The 22,639-nt window shown below is 34.2% G+C and overlaps 1 protein-coding gene across 1 annotated transcript in view; it reads left to right on the forward strand.

Moving 5' to 3' along the window:
• LOC118181520 (annulin-like) overlaps positions 1-22,639 on the forward strand; it is a 110,602-nt gene that overhangs the window by 50,318 nt on the left and 37,645 nt on the right. Inside the window, exon 3 of the mRNA XM_035350687.2 lies at positions 21,383-21,607. Within this exon, the coding sequence (XP_035206578.1) occupies positions 21,383-21,607 (225 nt within the window). The remainder of the gene's footprint in view (positions 1-21,382; positions 21,608-22,639) is intronic.

Consider the following 22,639-nt stretch of genomic DNA (forward strand, 5'->3'; position numbering starts at 1 on the left):
TGGCATTCATAAAACTATTCCCGACGAGAGAGCATACGGAAATTTATACAAGAAATAAATAAATTAACAGCTGAAACAGCTATTAATATACCAACAACAAATTGTACAATGCACTGAAAAATTGTAGTGATGTAGATACCATTTATCAGAAAACAGACGCTGGAAGAGAATTTCAGAAGTGAAGAAACTTCCGATGTTCTCTAAAGGTGATATATTTATATCACCTTTAGAGAGCCTTGATTGGCTCAGCTACTAAACTCCCTACCATAAATAGTTGGTCAGTTAAAATTAAAACTTGCATTACATACTTTTAGGATATTCTTTGATTTTTCTAGATTTATATTATTTAAATATTTTACTATTAAAGATAGCAGCTTGGCACTCAACTTTACTTACATTAGCGCCATCTATATAATTTGCAGAACACACTTACATCACTTAGGAAATACTTTTGCAGTCCCCAACGCTTATATGGTAGGTAAGTTAGTATTAAAACTTACTATTTAGTTGCTTTTAAGTATTTTTTAAGTATTTTTTATGTAGTATTTGAGTATTTTCTAGGTATGTAATTATTTTTAAGTATATATTTGTTTTTATAAATTATGAATTAGTTCTTTTTAGTTACTTATAGGTTTATATTAATTTGTCTAGTCCCTTTTTAGTTTCTTTTTGCTTAATATGCATATTCGTGTCAGGGAGGTTTCTGTAAACAAGGGTTTCTAAAATGTACTGGTTTCTAAATTAATTTTTCTGGAAAATTAAATTTTTAAAAAAGTTTAATTTAATACTAAACACCTCATTGCTTATTTCTCAAAATACTTCATTATTGGTATTTTTCTTTAGACCTTTAATTTTAATTGCTAATTACTCAAGGTACCACTTAGTTGGTATTTCTTTTTGGACATTCTGCACTACGCTTGGTTTTGACTTTTACCCTTGCTTGCATGAATGACGAAACACGAATGATTGAAGAGTTAGGTTAGGAGGCAACTTCCCCTTGATAAGTCTGCCTCCTGCCTGCTCAACAGTCATTCACTTATGCATTTTTAAAAAATTTTTAGATTAATTTTAATTTGCTAAATTGGTGAATTTATTTTCATGTTTTGTTTTTGCACTTGATTTACTTATGCTATCTTAAATTAAATGATATTGTAGATTAGTTCGAAAATTAATTCTTTCAAATGTTTGCACATTATTTTAACTTTAAATTTGCTTTTTTACGTATATACATGTTTGTTAAAATTTAACCTTTAGAGATGATATATTCTCTAAGTGATATATTTGCGTTCATACTACGTTCAGAGCTAGTGCAGACAAACAGATGACTGTTAAAGCGACGGCGTTTACGATCGAAGAAATTCCGAAAATACTTTCTGATCTCATCGACTTGCTGATTACCAGTCAAAACATATATTTTAAGTGACTAGCGAGGATGTTTTTGAAAAGTTGCCAAGTAGAATGCATATCCATCTCAGAAAAAAGCCTAATTACAAACTTTGTACAAATAAAACAAATCCTATCTTCAAACAAACGCCGTCTTTTGTGATTGTAAATATTAACTCTTCTTAGCTTAGTGTAGTGCTAACACGCCAGAAAATTAAAATATTGATTTTTCCTTTCGGAACAGTATGAAAAAAAAATTGCCTTTCCCAATTAGGTTCATAACTGTACTTCTTGTAATTAAGCTAATGAAAATATTTTTTCAGACTTTTTGTAATTGCTAAGGAAAAATATTTCCGCATATAGCTGCGTCTGGTGAAGAAGAAAAAATGACTCATTTAGCTATTATATTTGGTATGAACAAAATGCTACAACATGTCTGTGGAATGTTTTATCATAGAATTATTATAAAAAAGATTTTGTTTCGTTACTGCTCATTAATTTTAGCTCTGAAGGTACAAATAGTGGCTTTAGTGATTAATTTCCTGTTCGCAAAGAAAAAATGATTGAAGTATACACAGTAATACCTGCAAAGCCTTAGCAATACTAATTACAAATATCAGTTTTTTTTTTTTTTTTTTTTTTTTTTTTTTTTGTTGTTGTTGTTTTTGTTTATTTCAAATAGCCCAACTGGGCTATTAGTCTCGAAACGAGATTTTATATTGAATCACTATAAACGCTGTATCACATTTCCAACTGTTGCCACCAAATTTTATCGACCTGTATTATTTTTAAAGAAATTAAATAATGAAGAATCTGCCCGAATGTATGAATAACGTAGTCCTCTACCCAAATATGAGCACCTGGAAAGCCTAATTTTTAATTTCGAATTGGTTTTATTATCTATTTCATATTTTGTAAAACTTAACTAATTTTTGATTAACAAACTCAGGATTTGAAAGCGAGCAGTGGCAATACTGTACGGGAAATGGTGATTTTACACTGGAATTGAACTTTACACGGAGTAAGTGCAAAGATGGTGATATTTAATAAATAAAGTTAATGAACAAAACATAAATAATAAAGAGACGAAAAACACTTTTTCTAGCCATCTTACTGAGAAAACTGAACACTTAGTGGATGAACTGAGAAAAGAGTGAAAAACATATAAAAATCCAAGCCAACACTTGACGTTGCATGGTAAATTCTAAATTTTATAAAATAAAAATTTTATGAGTTTCAAATTTCGTTTTCCTTAAAACTATTTTTATCCTTCTAATAAAATTTAGATACACAGTTTATCATGAGATAGAATTATAGCGTTGAAAAACATTTTTCTTAGATGTTTTTTTGACCAGACATAATTTAAAACTTAAGGTAGAAAGCAAAGATTTTTATTAAGAAAGTGTAAATTCCTGGTATTAATGCAGGAGAAAAACTAATATTTTAAAATATATTTAAATGACATAAATAACAAAAAAAAAAACAAAAAAAAAAAAAAAAAGGAAAAAATAATTTAAAAAAAATCAAATCTGGAAGCTTTCAGATTTTATGTTACGCCCAAAGGTGCGTTTTATTAGGATTCTGTGTGTTATCTTTATTTATTAACTATCATGTTCTTCCTACTTAAAACCCTCTAAACAGCATAGCCGTATGTATACGGCCTAGAATATTTATTGTGATATCTGTAAGAAAGTATATATATGTGCATAATAAAATATGTCAACGAAATTAAGGCAATATATCAAAAGAAAACAAATCCAGGTATGAAATACCAGGAGAGTTTGTGCATTAAAATCAAAAAAGTAATTTGTTCTCGTAGTAGTTTTGGGAAATTTGTGCTTTCTTAGCGAAATCCCTGGCCGCCCAGAGGGTTAAACTATATAAAATTCAATTCAACAGCAATATCACAAAATATTTAAAAACGGCATGAACAACTAATACCTTTAGAATTATTCGTGGCTCAATTCAATTTTCAGTTATGTTTGTTAAATATAACGTTTCGTATATTATGTACCGTTTTCTTAAAAATCTCGTCTGCAGATCTCATTTAAGGGGACGGTGGACTTAGCTAAAAATTAACCAAAATATTGAATTTGATTTTTTACTCTCGTCATATTCCATATGCGTAACTACATCATATGCAAAAAACCGAATTCAAATATTCTAATTTTTAAAGAAGATGCAAGCATTTAAAATGTGTAAACAATGTAAACTTTGCCCTTTAAATTTTGCAGAAAATGTAAAATTAATGTATTTCAACAGTTATAATTTAAAGGCTAGAAATGTCAGTATTGACAACTAGTAATGAATTTAACTTTGGTTATGTAAATGCTATACGCGTAAAGCAGGGGGGGAAACTCGTTTTCCCTATTCGTTGCAAAAAAGCGGGATCAATGTTGCTTGAGCCAAAGCAAAAAAAGTTTAAAGATTAAGTTAATTAATTAATTAAGTTTAAAGATTAAAGCAAAAAGATTAAGTTTACCTGCTTGGAAAAAAAAAAGAAATAGTAAAAAATATTGTAAAGTATTAAAAGGTAATGTAAATGTGACAAATGAAGGTAAAACATAGGGTACGGGTGAATTTAAAAAGTTTCATTGGATATAATGCATAAATTGTTTCTTCCTATAACTTCGAATCACGTACCATATGCGATATGTTAATATTTGTCATATTTAATATTATGAGGTTAAAAATAGTTAAATGATACGAAAATTTAATCTAGTGTTTACAAATTCATACTTAAAGTTAATTTTCTGTTTCTCATGACTATGTATTAAAGGTAAGTTTGGAGAAAATCTTTAAATTCGGTTTTCACAAAACACATTTTTTCGCAGTTCGTATGTCTTGAAAATGCTCCATGCGAATCATTTTTTGTTCAAAATGAACAATATATTGACAGAAACTATCTTGTTATATGTTACAGTAGAATTGCGTATGCATTTATGGATATGAGGTTATTAAGAACTTTAAACTTGTGATAATGTTTAACAAAAGGTGAAATTTTTCCGAAAACTGGGTTTAAATTCACAAAAATCCTTTTTAAAACGTTTTGATCCATTATATTGAATAGCGGATACACAAAAACTTGTGTAAAATCTTTATAACTAACTTAAAGGAAAGTTTAGGAAGAAATATTGAAAATTAGAGCGCAAGGAACATTTTTAATCTTTAACTAAAATAATTAATTATTTTTTTTAATTTAAAATAAATTGAAATTTTGAACATATATTTTATAAACTGATGTTATAATATGTATATGTGTAAAATTTCTTGTTGAAAACACAAAAACTTAAAAAACTAATTTTTAAAGCGAGAAAATTAAAAATATGTATTTTAAGCGAGAAAATTAAAAATATGTAAATTACTTTTCTCCATATAATTGAGATTTGCCCATGAATTCACTGTGTTTCAAGGATTTCAACTGAGCTTGCAATGCTCAGAAAAAACTGGTATATGATTTCCCCTTTCTTCTGTTGCACGTTCTATTGAATATGACACCTCTTTAAATCTCCTCTTTCATTCTTGTCCATTTATCCTGCACTAATTCAAGTGTTTTGACAGGATAAGACGCTCTCGATTTCTAGACTGCGACATGTGTCTGCAATTTTATGAGCAGTCTGGTTGTTTTATTAGTTGACATCGTACACGAAGATTAAAAGTTTTACTCGTAGATTTAAAATCTCAGCGGACATCTGTTTTCCCCCCTTAATTATTCTTTTATTGCTTTTATTATTTTTCAATTTTATCCTTCGTGCCCTCTCCGTCAACGTTATTTATTTATCTTCCGATGTTCAAATGGGGAATATTTAAGAAAATTCTTTAAATAAATTATTTTTCACGGAGATTCTTATTTTTTTATTCATTTATTTTTTCATTTACTGTTTCTGATTTCTTTATAATTCGTAACTTAGAAACCTAGACATTTAAAAAATCTATTAAATATTCATAGTATTGATGAAATTCAAATGGATAATTTTTTTATGTACAGTGTGAATGAATCATCAGTTGAACAGTGCATGGGAACTATATGAAAAATATTGTGGAATGAGAATATACCAAAGCAATATTTAGGATTTCCGGATTTCCCTCTCTTATAGCTGTATTTCTCACCTAAAAATAGGAAAATAGGAAAAAACAATTTTTAAAAATAAAGCTATTCTTCTTTATTTCATGTTCTGATTTTGAATGCTTCAATTTTTTTATATTACTTGTTTCTTTGGTGCTATAACTTATTTATATAAGCCACGTGGTATATTTTGTGGAATACGAAGAGCTGGAATTAACGTTAAAAAAATTTGATTTTACAATACCGCAATTTCAAACGTAGGCGGTTGCCTGGAGTGCTGACTTTTAAAGTTTGTCATCTAAATCGATATTAAAAGAGACGACTAAATAAAAGCGAAATTTGCTTAAGCTATATGGAGCCTCAAATAGGGCGTCGAAAATACTGTAGCCGAGCATAAATTGAATGGTAGATTTTCATAAACCTTATGCTGTAAATGCATATCACGTTCCAGTTAGCATATTGCTTCTAATAAGAAATACAGTTTGCATTCAAAATAAAAAATATATTATTAAACATTACAATAATAATTATTCACTCATAGAAGCTTTGAAAGTTCTGTATGCGCCATTTCAGATATCGGAGCAGTTCGAAGTATTAGAAATGAAATGCCAACTATATTAGCTATTTAAATGGGGTTTTGTTTTCCTTTACCTTTAGCTTTGGTATCTGAATTATTATTATGCCGAGACATTCCTATTGTCTTTTAGTCTGCAATTTTTTTTTTCAGATTTACTTATTAAATTTGTATTTTTGATGTAACTATGAATATGAATTTGTTTTTACTTGTTTTCTTGATGAATGGGATGCTTTAATGAATATCAAAATCCTTAAAGTGACGGAGTAAGTCTTTGTGGGAGGTAATGTTAAAAAATAAGGTCACATAAGTTACAGGCTTGGCCTTCTACGTTGCCATGTAAGTGGGTTGTGATAATTAACTATTCACTATGAAAGGCTAAATTATGTTGCAGAGATAAAAATTTGTTTTTTAACTTTTCTGCTACTTATTACATCACTTTAAGGTATACATCTGATGTATCTGGATTGAAAGAATAAACTAAACTAACCCCCCTCCCCCGATATTCCTTCAGATAACACAATTTTTACTGAAATAATAGAAAACTGCGTCATCATGATTTTTCAACAGAACTTTAGGGAGTATCATTCAGTTTGCATTAGTATATACCATTTAGTGTACTCTATGGATGTTCTCTTGAAAATCAACTGTTTTTTTTTTTTTTTTTTTTTTTTTTTTTTTTTTTTTTTTTTATATAATTTTTTTCGTATTAACATCAAATGAAATACTATTTCCCGTATGAATGTTTCTTTTTGTACAATAATTAAGTATATTAAATCAACTGTATTATCGGAACAATATAGCACTTATTCCACACTCAAACAAAGCACATCGTCCAAGTCGCATTTTCAAGTTTCATCCCTTAAATATTACCGAACAGCTTACGTAACAGAATCTGGCTTGATAACTGAGATTTTTTACCCCTTTAAGTCCTCCCCCCCGGGGGTCGACGTAGAGAATTCTGCGAAGCTACTGGCTAGGATCTGTACCTAGGCAGTCTCGGCCACGGGGGTATAAAATTTATGAACTTGGTGGTTCTGAAGGCTCTGGGAAAGGTCACTTATTGGCCGGCCTCGGAGTCTGGCACATCCTAGCGCGGCGTGGTGCTAGTAACCCGTGGGGATTCCCCCCGGGGTCGCTGGGTAATGTCCCGCCGCGACGGGCTCGCCCGAGCGACTGGCAGGAGCAATTGACGACCGGTGCTGCCTGGTGACGTATCCAGGTGGTGCGCGGCTCTGCTAGAGGGTAATAGTGGAGGTTGAACCTCCACGACGTGCCCGAAGGCAGAGTCGACCTGTAGTGAGCTAGTTCTTGGAACGGGGAAGCCCAAAACCTGTATTACCCTGTATTACCCCTTTAAGTCCAATATTAGGGCTGCAGTTGTAAATTAGAATAGGTGAGCAGCAAATATTTATAGTGACCTTTAAGTATCCGAACTACTTGGCCTCTAAGCACATCCGGGCCCATTAGTGTTTAAGTATCTCAGATCTTGACCACTGGTGGTTTCATCCGGATTCGAACCAGTGAACGGGATGGCATGATGGGCGTCATCATAATTTTGATTAAGGTCATTATACTATAAGGTTTACTCTTGTGTGACGTCGCTGATTCCTAGTCTGCTGCAAAACAGCTACTTAATTTGTATCCTAGTTTCTTCCACATGTGTAAGGAAGTGACGTCAGCATTAGGAAGAACCTAATGCTTCTTCTCACCTTGGTTTACCGTTTGTCTACTGACCTTGACTATATAATAATATTAAAATGTTCGTTAAGCACATTCCATCGGTTTGACACTAGACGGACTGGGTCCCAGCTGAGAGGCCTCCCCATAAATTTGCAGGGTGGGGGCGGCCAGTCGGAATTCCTCAAGAGGATAGATGTTAACGATTGATACCGCCTTGGAGCTCTTATTCTGAGAAAGCAAACTTTTACAGTTTTCTCTATTACCATTGCTACCCCTGGGCGCAAGGGGCCACTACTCTCGGCCTCAAGGTTTCCCAGTGGCGGCGAACTGGCACGCCTGGAGATCTGACTGGTCGTCAAAAATGCTACCCACCAGCACTGCGCGGAAAGCCTGAAGCCATATTGGCTTTCTCGAACCCACTCAGACTGGGCGGATGACGTTTCGTCTCAAGGTATCTCCCAGCTAGGCAAGTAAAACCACCAGGCTTGTGATTTTATGCCCCGGTGGCCAAGACTGCCAAGAGACAGATCAGAGCCAGTAACTTCACAGGTTTCTCTACGTCGACCCCGGAAGGTGTAACTTTTACTATATGTAAAACTATATGTAACGACTATATGTAACGACTATATGTAACGTTATTACTATTCAATTTAGGAAATCTTCCATTCGCCGAAGATATTCTTTCTCAGGACAGACAGCCCAGATGCTTTCCTGCAGTATTTTTTAGAACAATAATATATCTGGATATTTTCCAAACAACTGAGTAATCCGTTTTCTGGGAATAAATTACTTAGTTATTTCAATATACGACGGGAGATTTTTTATTCCGTTTATCGTATTTTATTTCGATTACAATCATGAGGAATAAATATTGCAGAAAAAATGTGCGATTTTTTTCGACAAAATTGGATGTTAAATATATTTTTTAATTACCTAAATACAACATCCAATCTGTTTCCACTAAACTGAAAAGAATACTATAATTTACGTACTTTTAGCATAAGAACCTTTATCACTATGTTAAGTGTGCGAAGTATGAAACGGATAAATGGAAAACAGATAAATTTTCATTTTCCAGAAAAAAGACAAGTTTGTTTGTCCATATTATCGATATTGTTTGTTTGATATTGTGGGTAATCTTGTTTCTGCAAATGCGATAAGAGAGATATAATTTTGTCTTTCAATCTAAGTAAAAAAAAAATCATATAGGAACTGTAATATACAGTAGAACAACAAATCGCATTAGATATCGAAACGCAGAAATGTTTACTTTTTTCTTTCTAAATAAATAGAACTTAAGCTTACCTGATATTTTTTTCTGGTCTCTTCACTTTGGGCTTATCGAAGTTCGATTGATGTAGATTTTTTTATTGTTAATAAAACTAGAATTGATATTTTTAAATAATGGCAAATTCCGAATAAGCGAAAAGGTATTTCTTTCTTAAAAGTAAGTCTTTCATCTTCGTTCTAAAAAGAACCTCAAAAAGTTAAAACACGTTTCGAAACTAAATGCATTAACTTCGTTAAGAATTCTTAAAACTATTACACGCTCCGTGTTCGTTACAAATGTACATCTAGAAATGTTTCATATAATTAATAAGACTTCAAAAACTTTAAAGTCTATAAAATTTAATATGACTCTTACTGTTACTTACGTAGAAAACTGAACAAAAAAGTGTAAAACTCTATAGTGTTTGCTTTTGATGAGTTTAGCATTCTTCAAAAATATAAATGCGCAGTTAATTACAAAGCAGTTCTTGAAAATATTTGACAATTTCGTTGTACTTTGGGAAAAATGCAAAAAATATCGCAAAGAAAAACTTACAAAATATAGAAAAACGTAATAGAAAGATAAATATGAGACGTAACTAAAGGAATGATAAAAGTTAGCAACAGCCAATAAGGTTGCTCTTTCTTCCATCAGCATTTTGAATAAAGATTTCGATGTGGAAAATTTACATGCAAATTTGCACAAAAGCTGAAAGGATCTTATACCGTTATACACTGGTGTGTAAAATGAATAGCATTTCCGAATTATGTCTATCTTTACGAAGAGCATTCAACCAAGGTTACTAACTAAGCTGCCGAAGAATTATGCAGATATTCAGAATACGCATGCGTACACGTGCATATCTGCGGAGCTATGATTCTGGAGAGGATATAAGCGCGCGAGGGGTTTTCGGCCCTTCGTGTGCTCATACTCCTTCACGACATTCGTCATGTTCCTCAAGAGTTGGGTAAATTTTATAAGGTATCGGGCAAAATGAAGTAGCCTCGAATGCGTGGATGACGGAATGAGTTGGAGAATTGTCGATAGATCAGCGCTCAGCTATATGTGTTTAGCTGAGATTTCATCTTAAGGCTCAGGAATAATTTCTGGCAACCCAAACTGATCGCGAGAAAGACACTAAAGTTCATTAACGTTGAATACCTGGTTAATAAAAAATAAATTAATATTCTACACATTCTTTTAATTTAAAACAGTTTGATATTTTTAACATAACCAGTGTGACAATTAGAGGTAATTTCATAAAAGGATTAATTCAATAATTCCATATGATGTAAATAAAGCAACAATCAGTTGATTTATTTCACTGGGTGTTTGCATTTAGGCATATGCATTGAAATAATTTTTTACATAGTTATATTAATTCAGCCTATTCGTTAAGAGACATTCTTTGGTAGTTCTATTTTTATGTCTCTGCTTTGATTTATAAGAATATATGTAAGGTATTGATTACTACAGCTAAAAATACTTTTCGATATTCGTAATATATATAGCTAGTTAATCAGTTACGTAAAATTTTATAAAATATAATATATATAATTTCTTTTGTAATTATTAATACCTCTTAAGATTTGTTTCTGTAAATGCGTCAGTATAGTGTAATGAAACTTTTTATTCAACCTCGCTCATCATTAATATTTAAGTTCGCTTTATTTTTTTTTTTAATATTTGTAGTCGTTTTAACTTTTTTAAGTGATCGAATCCAGTTTGAAACAAATTAATTGCTCATCAACGTTTCAAGGCCCACCAGCGGCCGAGCGGTAAAGTCGCTGAACACTGGTAGTTCGGTCCGAGGTTCGAATCCCGCGAACGGGCTGGCTGCGTGGGCGTTTTCGTCGTTTTCCCCATGTGTAACGTGTATACGAGCCAGTTTCCCTTAGAAAGTCTATCCCTCCTCTTAGGCAGATATCCCTCCTCTTAGGCAGATAGCCCTCGAGGCTTTGCCGTAATTAAATAACCTAACTTAACATCAACGTTTCAAATGTGCTGCTTTGTATATGACATTTGCATTCCAGAGTTTTAAAGTACATTTTACACATTTTGTAATTATATTTATAACAAACAATCAGATCTGTGTGAAGTAGTTGTTAGTTCTACCTGAAGCCATTCTTATATTTAACATAAAAAATATCCTAACTCATGCGGCAATTTCTTTAAAGTCATATACTGTTTAAAAGTCTGTGGACTGTTGCGTTGAAAGATGCAGCAAATTTCTTCAGCAATAGAATCTCGTGAATTAATTAAAGTATCATAATCTAAGTATCCAGTCTAAATAAAGTATCATTTGCACAGTTGAAAATTATGATCGGAAGAAATTGTTTTACCTTGTATAATATTATTTGCTTTTATGTTCAAATACAGCAACTCCAGTTGCCTAGTTGTCAGAGCTCCACAACACGGGCAGTTAAAAAATAACTCATTGTTAATCTCGGTAATAATAACAGAGCAAAGAATAAAAACGGCGAATCCTGTTTGGTGATCGTTCAAGGCTAAACTGTTTGGTCTTTTCGCAAATGGTTCTTCAGTTATGTCCTGGCAAGGTCGTGCAGAAGCCAACTATACGACTCACACCTGTGATGTGGGGTCGACAAGTTAAAATATTCCGACGGTTATGATTTTTCTTTTATCCGATACTTAAAGGGAAAAAGAGTAAAAGTGCAAGGGGATGTTGCAAAATTGTGTGATTTCATTGAAGATCTACCTTCTATTCTGTGTTAAACATAACTGACGCCATTCGATTAATTTTTCTTTTATCCGATACTTAAAGGGGAAAAGAGTAAATTGCAAGGGGATGTTGCAAAATTGTGTGATTTCATTGAAGATCTACCTTCCATTCTGTGTTAAACATAACTGACGCCATTCGTTAAGAATTTAAATATTCAAGAACGATGCAAATACATTCACTCAGGTAAACCGTCTGTAACTGTGGGGCCTCAAAATGTAAAATGCATATGTTTATAAGAAAATGCTGATTAATTCCTCACACAAGTAAAATTCATGTAAATTTATACATATGAACTGTTATTTTAATGCTTATTGGTAGAAATACAGATAGAAAATGCTTTCTTGATATCGGATTAAATTCGAAGAACCTCAAATTTGTTTTTAGCCGCAATTAGCTATACACTGAAGACTGAATCATTTAAACATCTAATACTATATTTGAAATGGTTGATACATTTTGGTATAATGGGTAAATAATGTATTATTGTTAGATACTAGTGTTCAAAAATCTTAATCCAAGTTTATGACTAAAAAAAGCTCATTTGTTGATACCTCAGCTAATGAATTGTTTAATTTAGGTCATGTCTGTCTGCTGAAAATTTAAAGGAAATTTAATTTTACACCCTTTGACAATTAGACACTTGGAATATGTAGATTCTTAATGTGCGTGCTCCATATACTTCGGTACTCTGTATAGGGTTGGAAGCGATGATCTGATGGCTCGTATAACAGTATTATTATGACAGAATATGACAGAAATATGCATCAGCACTGTTAAACTGCCGGCCATCCAAAAGGCAGCACCATGAAGGAAAGCATTCAAACAGCGTTAAACTTGGACCATGTGTATACCGCGATGGAATATGCAAATGTTTAAATTTCAGCACGCACATCTTACAAACCATATAAAGGGTGGAAAGATTACCGTTTCGAATAACGTGAATTGTTCTGTGAAATGTTTTGTGTGTGTAGCTTCGGAGATTGCGGATTATCCTCCCGGGAAATCGGTCATCGTGTTGAACGTAGACAAGCAACAGTTATGTGAATATGAAATCGGTGAATGCAGGAGGGAAAAAGCTGCTGGACAAAAGCAATTGCAACCGCCTCATCCCACCACTCCATAGGAATATAAGTATATTGTGATCATGGCACTGATGAAGCGTACTGCCTCGTCCACAACCATATCACAACGAATGTATTCTGGAACACAACAGTCGGTGTCTGCACGAAATATTCGACGTCGTTTACAGTACAATGGACTGTCCTCTAGGCGTCCATTGTTTTTCTTATATTTAAATCACAGGCGTTCGCATTTGCAATGGTACCCTGAAGATAGAGATGGACATCTGAATGGCATGCCACTGTGTTTTCGGATGAACTACTCTTCTGCCTGTAGCACAGGGTGTCCCACTCGAAAGAGTCCCCAGGAAAAGTGGGATAAAAATCTTCTAACAGAAGGGAATGAAACTAAATTTTTACATAACATGCCTTTATATTTTAGAAATAAAAGTGCATTAGAAGAGGTTTTGGAAGTGACCTCCTCCCATCTGTATACACATTTCAACACAGTTTTGCATTTTCGTGGATGTTGCTTCGAGATTACACGTGGTAAAGTGATGAGGCGTGGTTTCACTTGTCAGGGTACGTGAACTAACGAAACACCCGTTTATGGAATAGTAACAACCAGCATACAGCCGTCATTCACAGAAGATGGGTGTGTTTTGTGCATTACCACAGCGACGCATCACGGCGCCAATATTTTTTACATTATTATCACCAGTGAAGTGTACCAGGCACTTCTTCATGAATTTGTGAACAAGCTGGATGATGAGGAGCTGACTTACTGGAGTTTGGCTTACCGGCAAGATGGGGCAACATGTCACACATCTGTAGCGAATAAGAACGCGGGGAATTACTTTTTCCACTTTTCCAGACTTGATCTCTCTTGAGAGTTTCCTATGGGGTCGTCTTAAAGGTAATGCGTACAAGCACAAATCACGCGCATCGACGATTCGCGTCAGAACGTCCGTCGTGAAATCCAAGGAGTGACTCCCAATAATCTGGCAGCAACATAAGCGAACATGCAGCGCCATGTTTAACTGTGTGAACTGGTAGGGAGAGATCACTTCCAGCACCCCTTCTAATGCACTTTCAGACATAAAGGTATTGTCATGTAAAAATAAACATAAAGGTATTTTTCGAACATAAAGGTATTGTCATGTAAAAATTTGATTTCCTTCCCCTTTATTATAAGATATTTTTATCACACTTTTCCCGAGGCCTCTTTCGACTAAGACACCCTGTAGTGTGAGTGAGATCCCTGAGACGATGGTTGGATTGGAGCTTGGAAACAGCGTGGAGAAAGGCTGCTAGACTGTTGGGTTATGCATCATTATAGTGGTTACGCATCCAATATGATGATGTAGGGTATTGGATCCCGCTTCTGCACACCCTAGTACGTTATCAGTAACTTATCAGTCAACGCTGTATCTCTGAGGTTTTACACCCTGTTCTCTTACCTTCAGGGATTTCTACGGCCACACTTCGACAGGACAATGCGCTGCCGCATGTTCCACAGAGTGCTCAAGCTTACTTCTTAGTCCACCATCGCATTGTTACCATGGCCGTCCCGCTCTTCAGATCTTTCGCCCATCGGATATATCTAGCCAATGTTTGGAGAACATCTAGCCTGACATGCCGCATCCACGGATACACCAGATGAACTTTGGCTACTTGTGGAGGCAGCATGGGCTTCCATTCCCCAACAACACATCCCGAGCCTCTTTCACTATATGCCGCGGCGTATAAGAACGGTTATTGACAAAGGAATCAGTAGTTATTTCTGATTTGCTCGTCGTCCTCACCTCAAAGAAGGCAGTATTCCAAAGGAATTAACATTGATACTATCTGCAATCTCTAAAATAAGTTTGGCTTTGTTAGCTCTTCTCCTTCTTCTTGTTGCATTTTGGATGGCCAGCAATGTATAAATAAGAAAAAATATACTGCAATCTATTGAAACTTATTCACATCTTCAAAATTGCATTAGAAAGGCGATTTTCATTACAATAAATTGCTCTCTGTCGAAAAAACTTCACTCAAAATAGTAACAAAGCGATAACTTAATTTGTTGAATTTCACTCTAAGCTGCTGGATAGAGTGGAGCTGGATAACATATACTTTGGATTTAATGTATTCTTACAGAAAGAAGTCTTATGTTATTAGATTGTGAGATTCAAAGCGATCGAGAAATATGGTTTGAGAAATAAGCCTACTTATGTTTGCAATAAGTAGCTAAGACTGTACTGCTTATACTAACGAATGACATCAGTCACGTCATTGAGCTGCTTCAAACGAAATTTTCATTTACGAGCGCAATATTTCATGAATTGCAACGAAAACCGTCATTCTAAAGTAAATGTTAAGGCTTGCTCTAATAATTCAGTAAGCTGCACAAAATTTTTTCCCGGTTTCTGACAATACTAATATGTATTTCTGTTACCATTCGTCGTGAACTTCGATGAAAACTATGATATATACTTTGCATGAAAACTGTGACTTCCTCGCAAAGAATCCTATGCTAGAGTGATTTCTGTTTGACGTTCATATACTTACCTTCTTCATCTTTTAGCAGAATAAATACTGAAAAAAATCAAATAATAATATTTCCTGCCTCTAATTTGCCGGTAATACAAAATACTGAGTTAAAAAATACGTAAATCTAAACTTACCATTCATTAATACTCCATTGTCTCTTCAAATTAGTTCAAAATTAAACAATTTGAACTGAAATTTACAGGTTTTTCTAACAGTCTCCTTTAAACAGTCTCCTTTTCTAACAGTCTCCTTTCTAACAGTCCAGATTTAAGTCTCCTTTAAAAATTTGATTTAACGACTGTCCGATGATATGCTTTTTTACCAATGTGTGATAGTGATATGTTGAAAAAAACTACTCAGCTCTTCTTTATGATACATTAATTATAAAGAATAGTTGACTAGTTTATAGATTTATGTTGATACTACTAGATAGATAGTATTAACTAGGTACTACACTAGATAGATTCACGATGCATTAATCTTTCGTTCTTAATTATCAGTCAAAATTCACATTCACATAATTATCAGTCAAAATGCAATAATTTTATTATCTCACGGTAATAATTTAAGGAATTAGCGGATTAGACAGGAAGTTATGAGGAAAACGGTTAACACAGGAAGATCCATGGTTCAGAACCTGGGGAAGGCACAGCTCATTTTTCAAGTTTCTTGCTTTAAACACCCTGGCACAATAACACCCTATAAAACTACAGTGAAAGATATCACCTCGATTTGGTCGACTGAGTTTCGTGCTTCTCCCCATCGCTTTCTAAATGTAAGGAATTATCGTATTCCCCTGTTCATGCTATCATATGTAAAGTTTTCCCACGTTCAGCCTGCAACTGAAAGATCCGCAGCTCGAATGCTGCGAAGGTTGATGTTTTTACACGCTTCCTAGCTGCATAAAATATTGTTACGAAATGTACAACCGCGGTAGGATAGCTTCCCCGCAAAGTAGATTTAGGGTTGCCAGAAAATGGCAGGAAGATAGGGTTGCCACATTTGGCGAGATATCGCCGCACCCAGTTCTGTAACAATATAAATTATCTCTTCATTCATGTATAATTCTGTCATTTGTGATTCTAATACAGCTCCTTTTCCGTAAGCACACTAATTATTTTTTGACTGAAGAGCATATATTCATGACTAGCGATTATAAACATCACTGCATTTGAGCGTGTAATAATATTACTAATTAATAAAATATCCTTCTTTAATTTTACTTCTGAAATTCAATTCTCATTGATGATTTGAACATAGCATTGTTTCCGTAAGGGCCAATAATTGTCTATTTGACTGAATAGCGCATATTCAAGATTAACATGCTATGAATTTTCGTTACGAACGTAACTGTTTTCGAAAATTATTAATTTCCAATTTATTTACCTTGAAATATGCATTTAAACTTCACGAATAAATATTCATTCCCCTTATTTCAAAAGCAAATCAATCTAAAATCATCATACATTCTGGTAAAACCCTGGCGTTATAAAAAACCAATAAAAGAGATCATTTTGTGCCTTATAAATATTCATCAGCCTGCTGAATTTCTATTGTTTTTCTCGTTGCTTTACCTCCACAACGAGCTACCATTTAAAATTGCCCGAACGTGATAAAAGATTTGTCAAGGACAATAATAAACTCCCAACAAGAATCATCACGCATAAAATACTTCTAGTATAAAACCAAAATTCTTGCATTTGAATGGTTTTCATTTCTGGGAATAAAATTTCTCCTTCCCTCAAATCCTGCCCAGTAGCTTTATGTATGTATGGTAATGTAATGAATTTAGTAGATACAGGAAATTCACTGCGCATTCCTGCATTATTTTTAAGATATTCAATCTTCCTCAATGTCTGATGTTTGGATTATTTAAAAGTACATTAAATTTTACTTGTTAGTCTTCATTCCAAGTTAAATTCTGTTTTAGATACTTCTAAATTAAAGGTTCTCAAATGAGGGGAATTCTTTTTGGAAGAGAGTTTTATGGTTTCATGAGGGGGATCAGTCTTTTATTTACCTGTTAAGTATTTAATTTCAGCTTATGAACATAAAAATCTATTTTTATCGAAGTTTTTGATCTGTACCAACATTTTCCATTTTTTCTCTTTGCTTAGTTTATAAAACACATTAAAAATAGCATAAGTTTAAATAAATGTGTATGTATTTTACGAGATTTGCAAAAGAGGAGGCGATGAATGACCGTCTAGCAATGGTGAAAGGCATATTCACAGTATAAAACCGTTTCTTATACTGCTTGCTCCGATTGGTTAACACAGGAAACGTAGAGTTACAGAATCTTTGGCGACTTTTGCTTCATCGCCTTTGCTATTTTTATATGAGCGTGGTGTAGTGAAAAGCGCAGAAACAGCAGCTCGGCGGTACGGAGTACGGAATTCATTCGCAGGTTTTTTAGTTCGTGGGTTCTGTCCCCGCTAATGAGTTTTACAAACTCCGCCGTGCGCGGACTTTTTTTTATCCTCACTTTGTTAAATGACTTTATCATTATTGGTCTTTTCGCCTTCGGGTGCGGTGTTAAAAATTGAACACCTTTATTTTCTCTGTTTTTGTTAATGCTAATTTATTCTTATTTTTATTTACTGGTTTGTACTCTTTGTAATAGGTTCCAGTGGCAAGATTACGATCCAAAATCCCGAAAAGCGTTAAACTGAAATAGCGCATAACGGAATAAAATATAATTTTAATTATACTTACTCGTAATTTAAGTAAAAAGAATAGGTATCCTACGCCCTTAAATGTTTATTGAATGTTTTCATTTGGTTTATTTTTTTAATATTCCTTTATTTGTATCAATTAATGTGCTATGGAAATATACACAACAGACTCTTTATAACAGAAATGACGGAAAAGTACATATGCCATTTCCACGTAAACACTTTTTCTTGCAAAACAATTATCGTACTTTTAACAGTTTAAATTCATTCTTTAACCAAATACAAATAAACTATTAATAAGACCATTTTTGAGGGTTATTTAAAATATATTCCACACAATCCCCCTTAGCTTTCATTCATAAAATTAAAAAAGATCAAATGTTTAATAATTAGGCTGTTTTTTCTCGCTTTACTGAAAGCCCACAAGGTATGTTTGGCGTTAATTACCAAGCCTACAAGGCGATAACTCGCCATTCCAAATATCACCGCCACGTAGATGTTTCATCCAATGAGAGCAGACCATAGAAGGAATGGTCTGTAAGCTTTGCGAATATATTGATGAAAGCGTAACAGGAGTCAAAAAAGGTTGAGAACTTGCTATGGTAGCCGTGTAAGTGAGCGGTAAAAACCGTTGAATGCTGGTAATTCGGTCCGGGGTTCGAGTTCCGGCAAATGGGCTGGCTGGCGTGGGCGTTTTCGTAGTTTTGCTTATGTGTAACGTGGATACGAGTCAGTTTTCCTTAAAAAACCTTCCACCGGGCATCCTTCCCTCTCCGTTTAGCGCCTAAGGGCGAAGCACGTAGTACGTTTAAGAAAAAAAAAAAAAAAAAAAACTACTGTTGTAAATTGTTTTCAGTTTGCTTGATTTCATCATTTATAGCCAGTTTCGTATTCATTCGATTACTTACACTACAGGAAATGCACATTTAACTATTTGCCTACTACTACAAATAGTTGTCAATTTACTACAAATAGTGTTGTGACGTATCTCACTTCCCTGACCGTGACGTCATAACAAGACCATGGAATTCGTCACAGCAAGAAGAGCAGCATTGCGCCTGTCGTTGGCAAAGCCTTGAACTCCATACAGATGAGAGTACGACTTCACTCATTTTCGCCCCCAAGTTTGAAAGAGAGCACCCCGGGAGGATGGTTCCGAAAGTCTTCTGCCACCAACTTCTCGAGAGGCATTTCGGCTCGTCGCATATTTAGAGTGACCCCATACCGCACTACACATTTACAAATATCCAGGGATTCGAACCCGGGCCCTTCGATATTGCAATAAGCTCACCTAACCACTGTACCGTTTGGACGACTCTGAGAATAGTTGTAACATACTACTACGAACAGTTGTAAATTTCACATATTTTATTAGAATTTTCGTCAAGTGCACTTTTAATTTTAAAAAATTTATTTTGCGTTTTTTAAGGGAACGGACTCAGAAGCCTTTTGATTAAATATGTCATAATGATTGGCACATTTATAAAGCGGAAAGTCTATTAGAATGCTTACTACTTGAATGCTCAGTATATCTGTCTGTCTTTTCAATAAAAAATTATATCGAATAATTTCAAGTTTGGGGGCAAATCATTAAATACATAAATTGCCAGTTCTAAATGTTATTCTCATCTTCCTTCATAAAATACTTGCCTTATTTTTTTTCTGTTCCATTCTTTTCACCAAATCATATAAAATATGAAACTTCTTATCATATAAACTACTAAACTTTCATTTTAACACTGAAGCCCATTTATTCATTTTTTACATTGAAGAATTACTGAAATTTTATAGCTCTATTTATATATATTTCAAAACTGAATAAATTATTATTCTCTGAGTCAGTATTCTGAGAAAATACTGACGATTCTTTCATAAAAACTCTTATATTTTTCGCTCTTATAAAATTTAAAGCTATTTTCACACAATTAATCTCCTATTCAGTCATTATTATCTCGAATTCTATGATGGTATATTCTAAAGAATTTTGAGTTCTAGATTGGATTTGATTCAAATAACCTGGAAATTGTTAAAGGCTAGATGTGATTACTATTAATTTCTTAACGAGGTACCGTCACAGGCACTATTAGGTTAATTTAATACAATGGCGGCGTATTTTAAAAGCTTGATGGGATTTTTCTCTGTTGTAGTTCCTGTATCAGGTTTTACCATTATCAGTCATTACCGCCTCTCTGCCCGTATAGTGGTTAGTAATACTGACTGCCGTAGTAATGGGCCTATGTTCGAATCTCGGAAAATGCATGAATGCTTATAAGCGTATAGTGTTTGTACGAAAAGGGTCATTTAAAATACGCGGTAGGATGAAAGTCCTCTGAAGATGTTAATGGGAGAGGAAAAGGAGATAGGGAGAACCTCTGACGGTCCCCGGGTAAGTTTCTCCCTCAAAATTAGGGCAGAAGTGAACAGTTAGTTCGGCAAGACTACATCTTCTCGACCAATACTGAAATTCTGGTGTCCATCTCACTTCTACTGTATTCTGTATAAGAATTACCTTGTTGTTTTTGTTGACTAATGCTCACTTGTCTGTCGAATGGTTTCCCAAGCCCACGAAATTCCTCGTGGCAAGGAGCGCAAGATTACGCCTGCCGTTGGCAACAGCCTTGAACACCTTACAGGTGACAGTACGACTTGGCTCAATTCCGCCCCCAGTTTTGATGGAAAGCATCCCAGGGAGGACGGGTTTCCCTGGGTTGCGAGATTTGTTACTATTTGAATAAAATTTACTCAGATAGGACTTACAGATCAGATGTAGGTATGACTTACAAGTTAGAATCAGAAGAAGGTGTACTGTGAAGGTTTTAATCCTCTGTGCGGATTTTTAAAGGTGAGCTCCATGTGAGACTATGAATCGATGAAACCAAATACTCAGCTTTTGTTTCTATTCTGTGGGCACAGATTGTGTTTTTGCTATTTTGATTGGTCAGGCCTAACTGCCTTTCCATAATTTTAATTGTTGATCTTAAACCTGTTGATTAATTTCTTAAACCTGTTGATTAATTTCTTTCTTTCTGTTGATTTTCCATAATTTTAATTGTAGATCTTGAACCTGTTGATTAAGTCTGGATTTAACTTAAATATAAATAACATCTACGGCAGAAATATCAAGTAGTCAATGATAGAGAGACGTACTAAGAATTAGATAGAAAAGCAAGGTATTTCATTTTTAGATTTTGGGAATAGCCCACTTGATTTTATCTTCTTTTGCTTTCAGATTAGTTGCAGTTGATTTATTATAGTTCTCATATTCATAATAAGAACATGTTACTTCCTATGCAAGCCATTTAGTGATATTATTAATTTTGTTGCATGGGATAAATAATAAATATATTATATGAATTGGGGAGAAAAAACTAACTCTATTTTTTCTTTCTGTCCAGTATCTCCTGACAAAGCAAGCGAAGATGCAGTGCTGATTGTCCAAAGCATCGATTTTCAAATAGATGAAAATGTTAGTTCCCATTTCACTGGCGATTATGACATCGTTCAGTCCGAAAACAACGCCCTGGTTCTTCGCAGAGGGTTTCCTTTCAAGCTGGGAGTCACTTTCAACCGTGCCTTCGACAAAGAAAAAGATGTGGTTTGTCTCGTCTTCACTGCCAAAGGTATGTTATTGCCATCAACAGAATAGAATAGATATCGTCAGACTTACTCCATTTATTAATATTTTTTCTCGAATTATTTAATTCCATGTGTATAAACTATAATCATTTACAAGGTATATAAACTTGAAGACACTGATTTCTTATTTTTTTAATATCATTTTATGCTACATAATTTTTCTTTTGTTCTTTTTTTTTTAAAGCCCAAAAGTGTTATTAGTCTCGAATTAGGATTTTGCGTTGGTTCACTATAAATGGCGTATCTTTTTTCAAACTGTTGCCATCAAATATTACTGCTCTGTAAAAGAAATTAAATAACGAAAAATCGTCATGTATGCATTGCTGCGTGAGTACAGGTTCGTAATAGATTGAATGCAGGAACTTTCCACAAAAATCGTCGTACAACTCTTCACAGTATCACAGAATCAGTAGCTGCACTTCAAACTATTAAGAACGCTAAACGCAACGCAATGCAAAGCGCATCTAAAGAGCGAAGCTAACCTGGAGGTATCTTAGTACTCCGAACTCACGCTGAACTAACAACTGAGAACAGACGCTCTCTCCAATCTCACAGTTTTCAATCGGTCACTGATGTATTTCTAGTACTTTCTGCTTCTTGAAATTACTGGAACGGATACGAGGGCCGAATACGGTTACGGTTACACATAGCATCAAATACATTTGTTCAATTACAACATACAGGGAAAAAACAAATTGTTGCCGAATGGTTGTCAAGTTTGGCGACTTTAGTCGATTGCTCCTCAAATTTGGCGACAAAAATTCTGAACTAACAACTCACAACAACTGAAAGCAATGCTGTCTCCGGTATTACACAGTTTTCACCCGGCCGCCGAGTTATTTCTAGTTCTTTCTGCTTCCCGAAATTACTGAAAGGCATATGAAGGCAGAATTACTGTTACAGCTAATGAAGTGGTCTCTTACATTTATTCAATTGCACTACCTATTACGGTCATAGAGGAACCGGACCAAAATGTCGCCAATGGACGCCGAGCTTGGAAACTTTTGGCGATTTCT

The sequence above is a fragment of the Stegodyphus dumicola genome, chromosome 12 (genome assembly GCF_044657685.1).
Source record: "Stegodyphus dumicola isolate Sdum_Otavi_A_Nest chromosome 12, ASM4465768v1".
NCBI lineage: Eukaryota > Metazoa > Arthropoda > Arachnida > Araneae > Eresidae > Stegodyphus > Stegodyphus dumicola.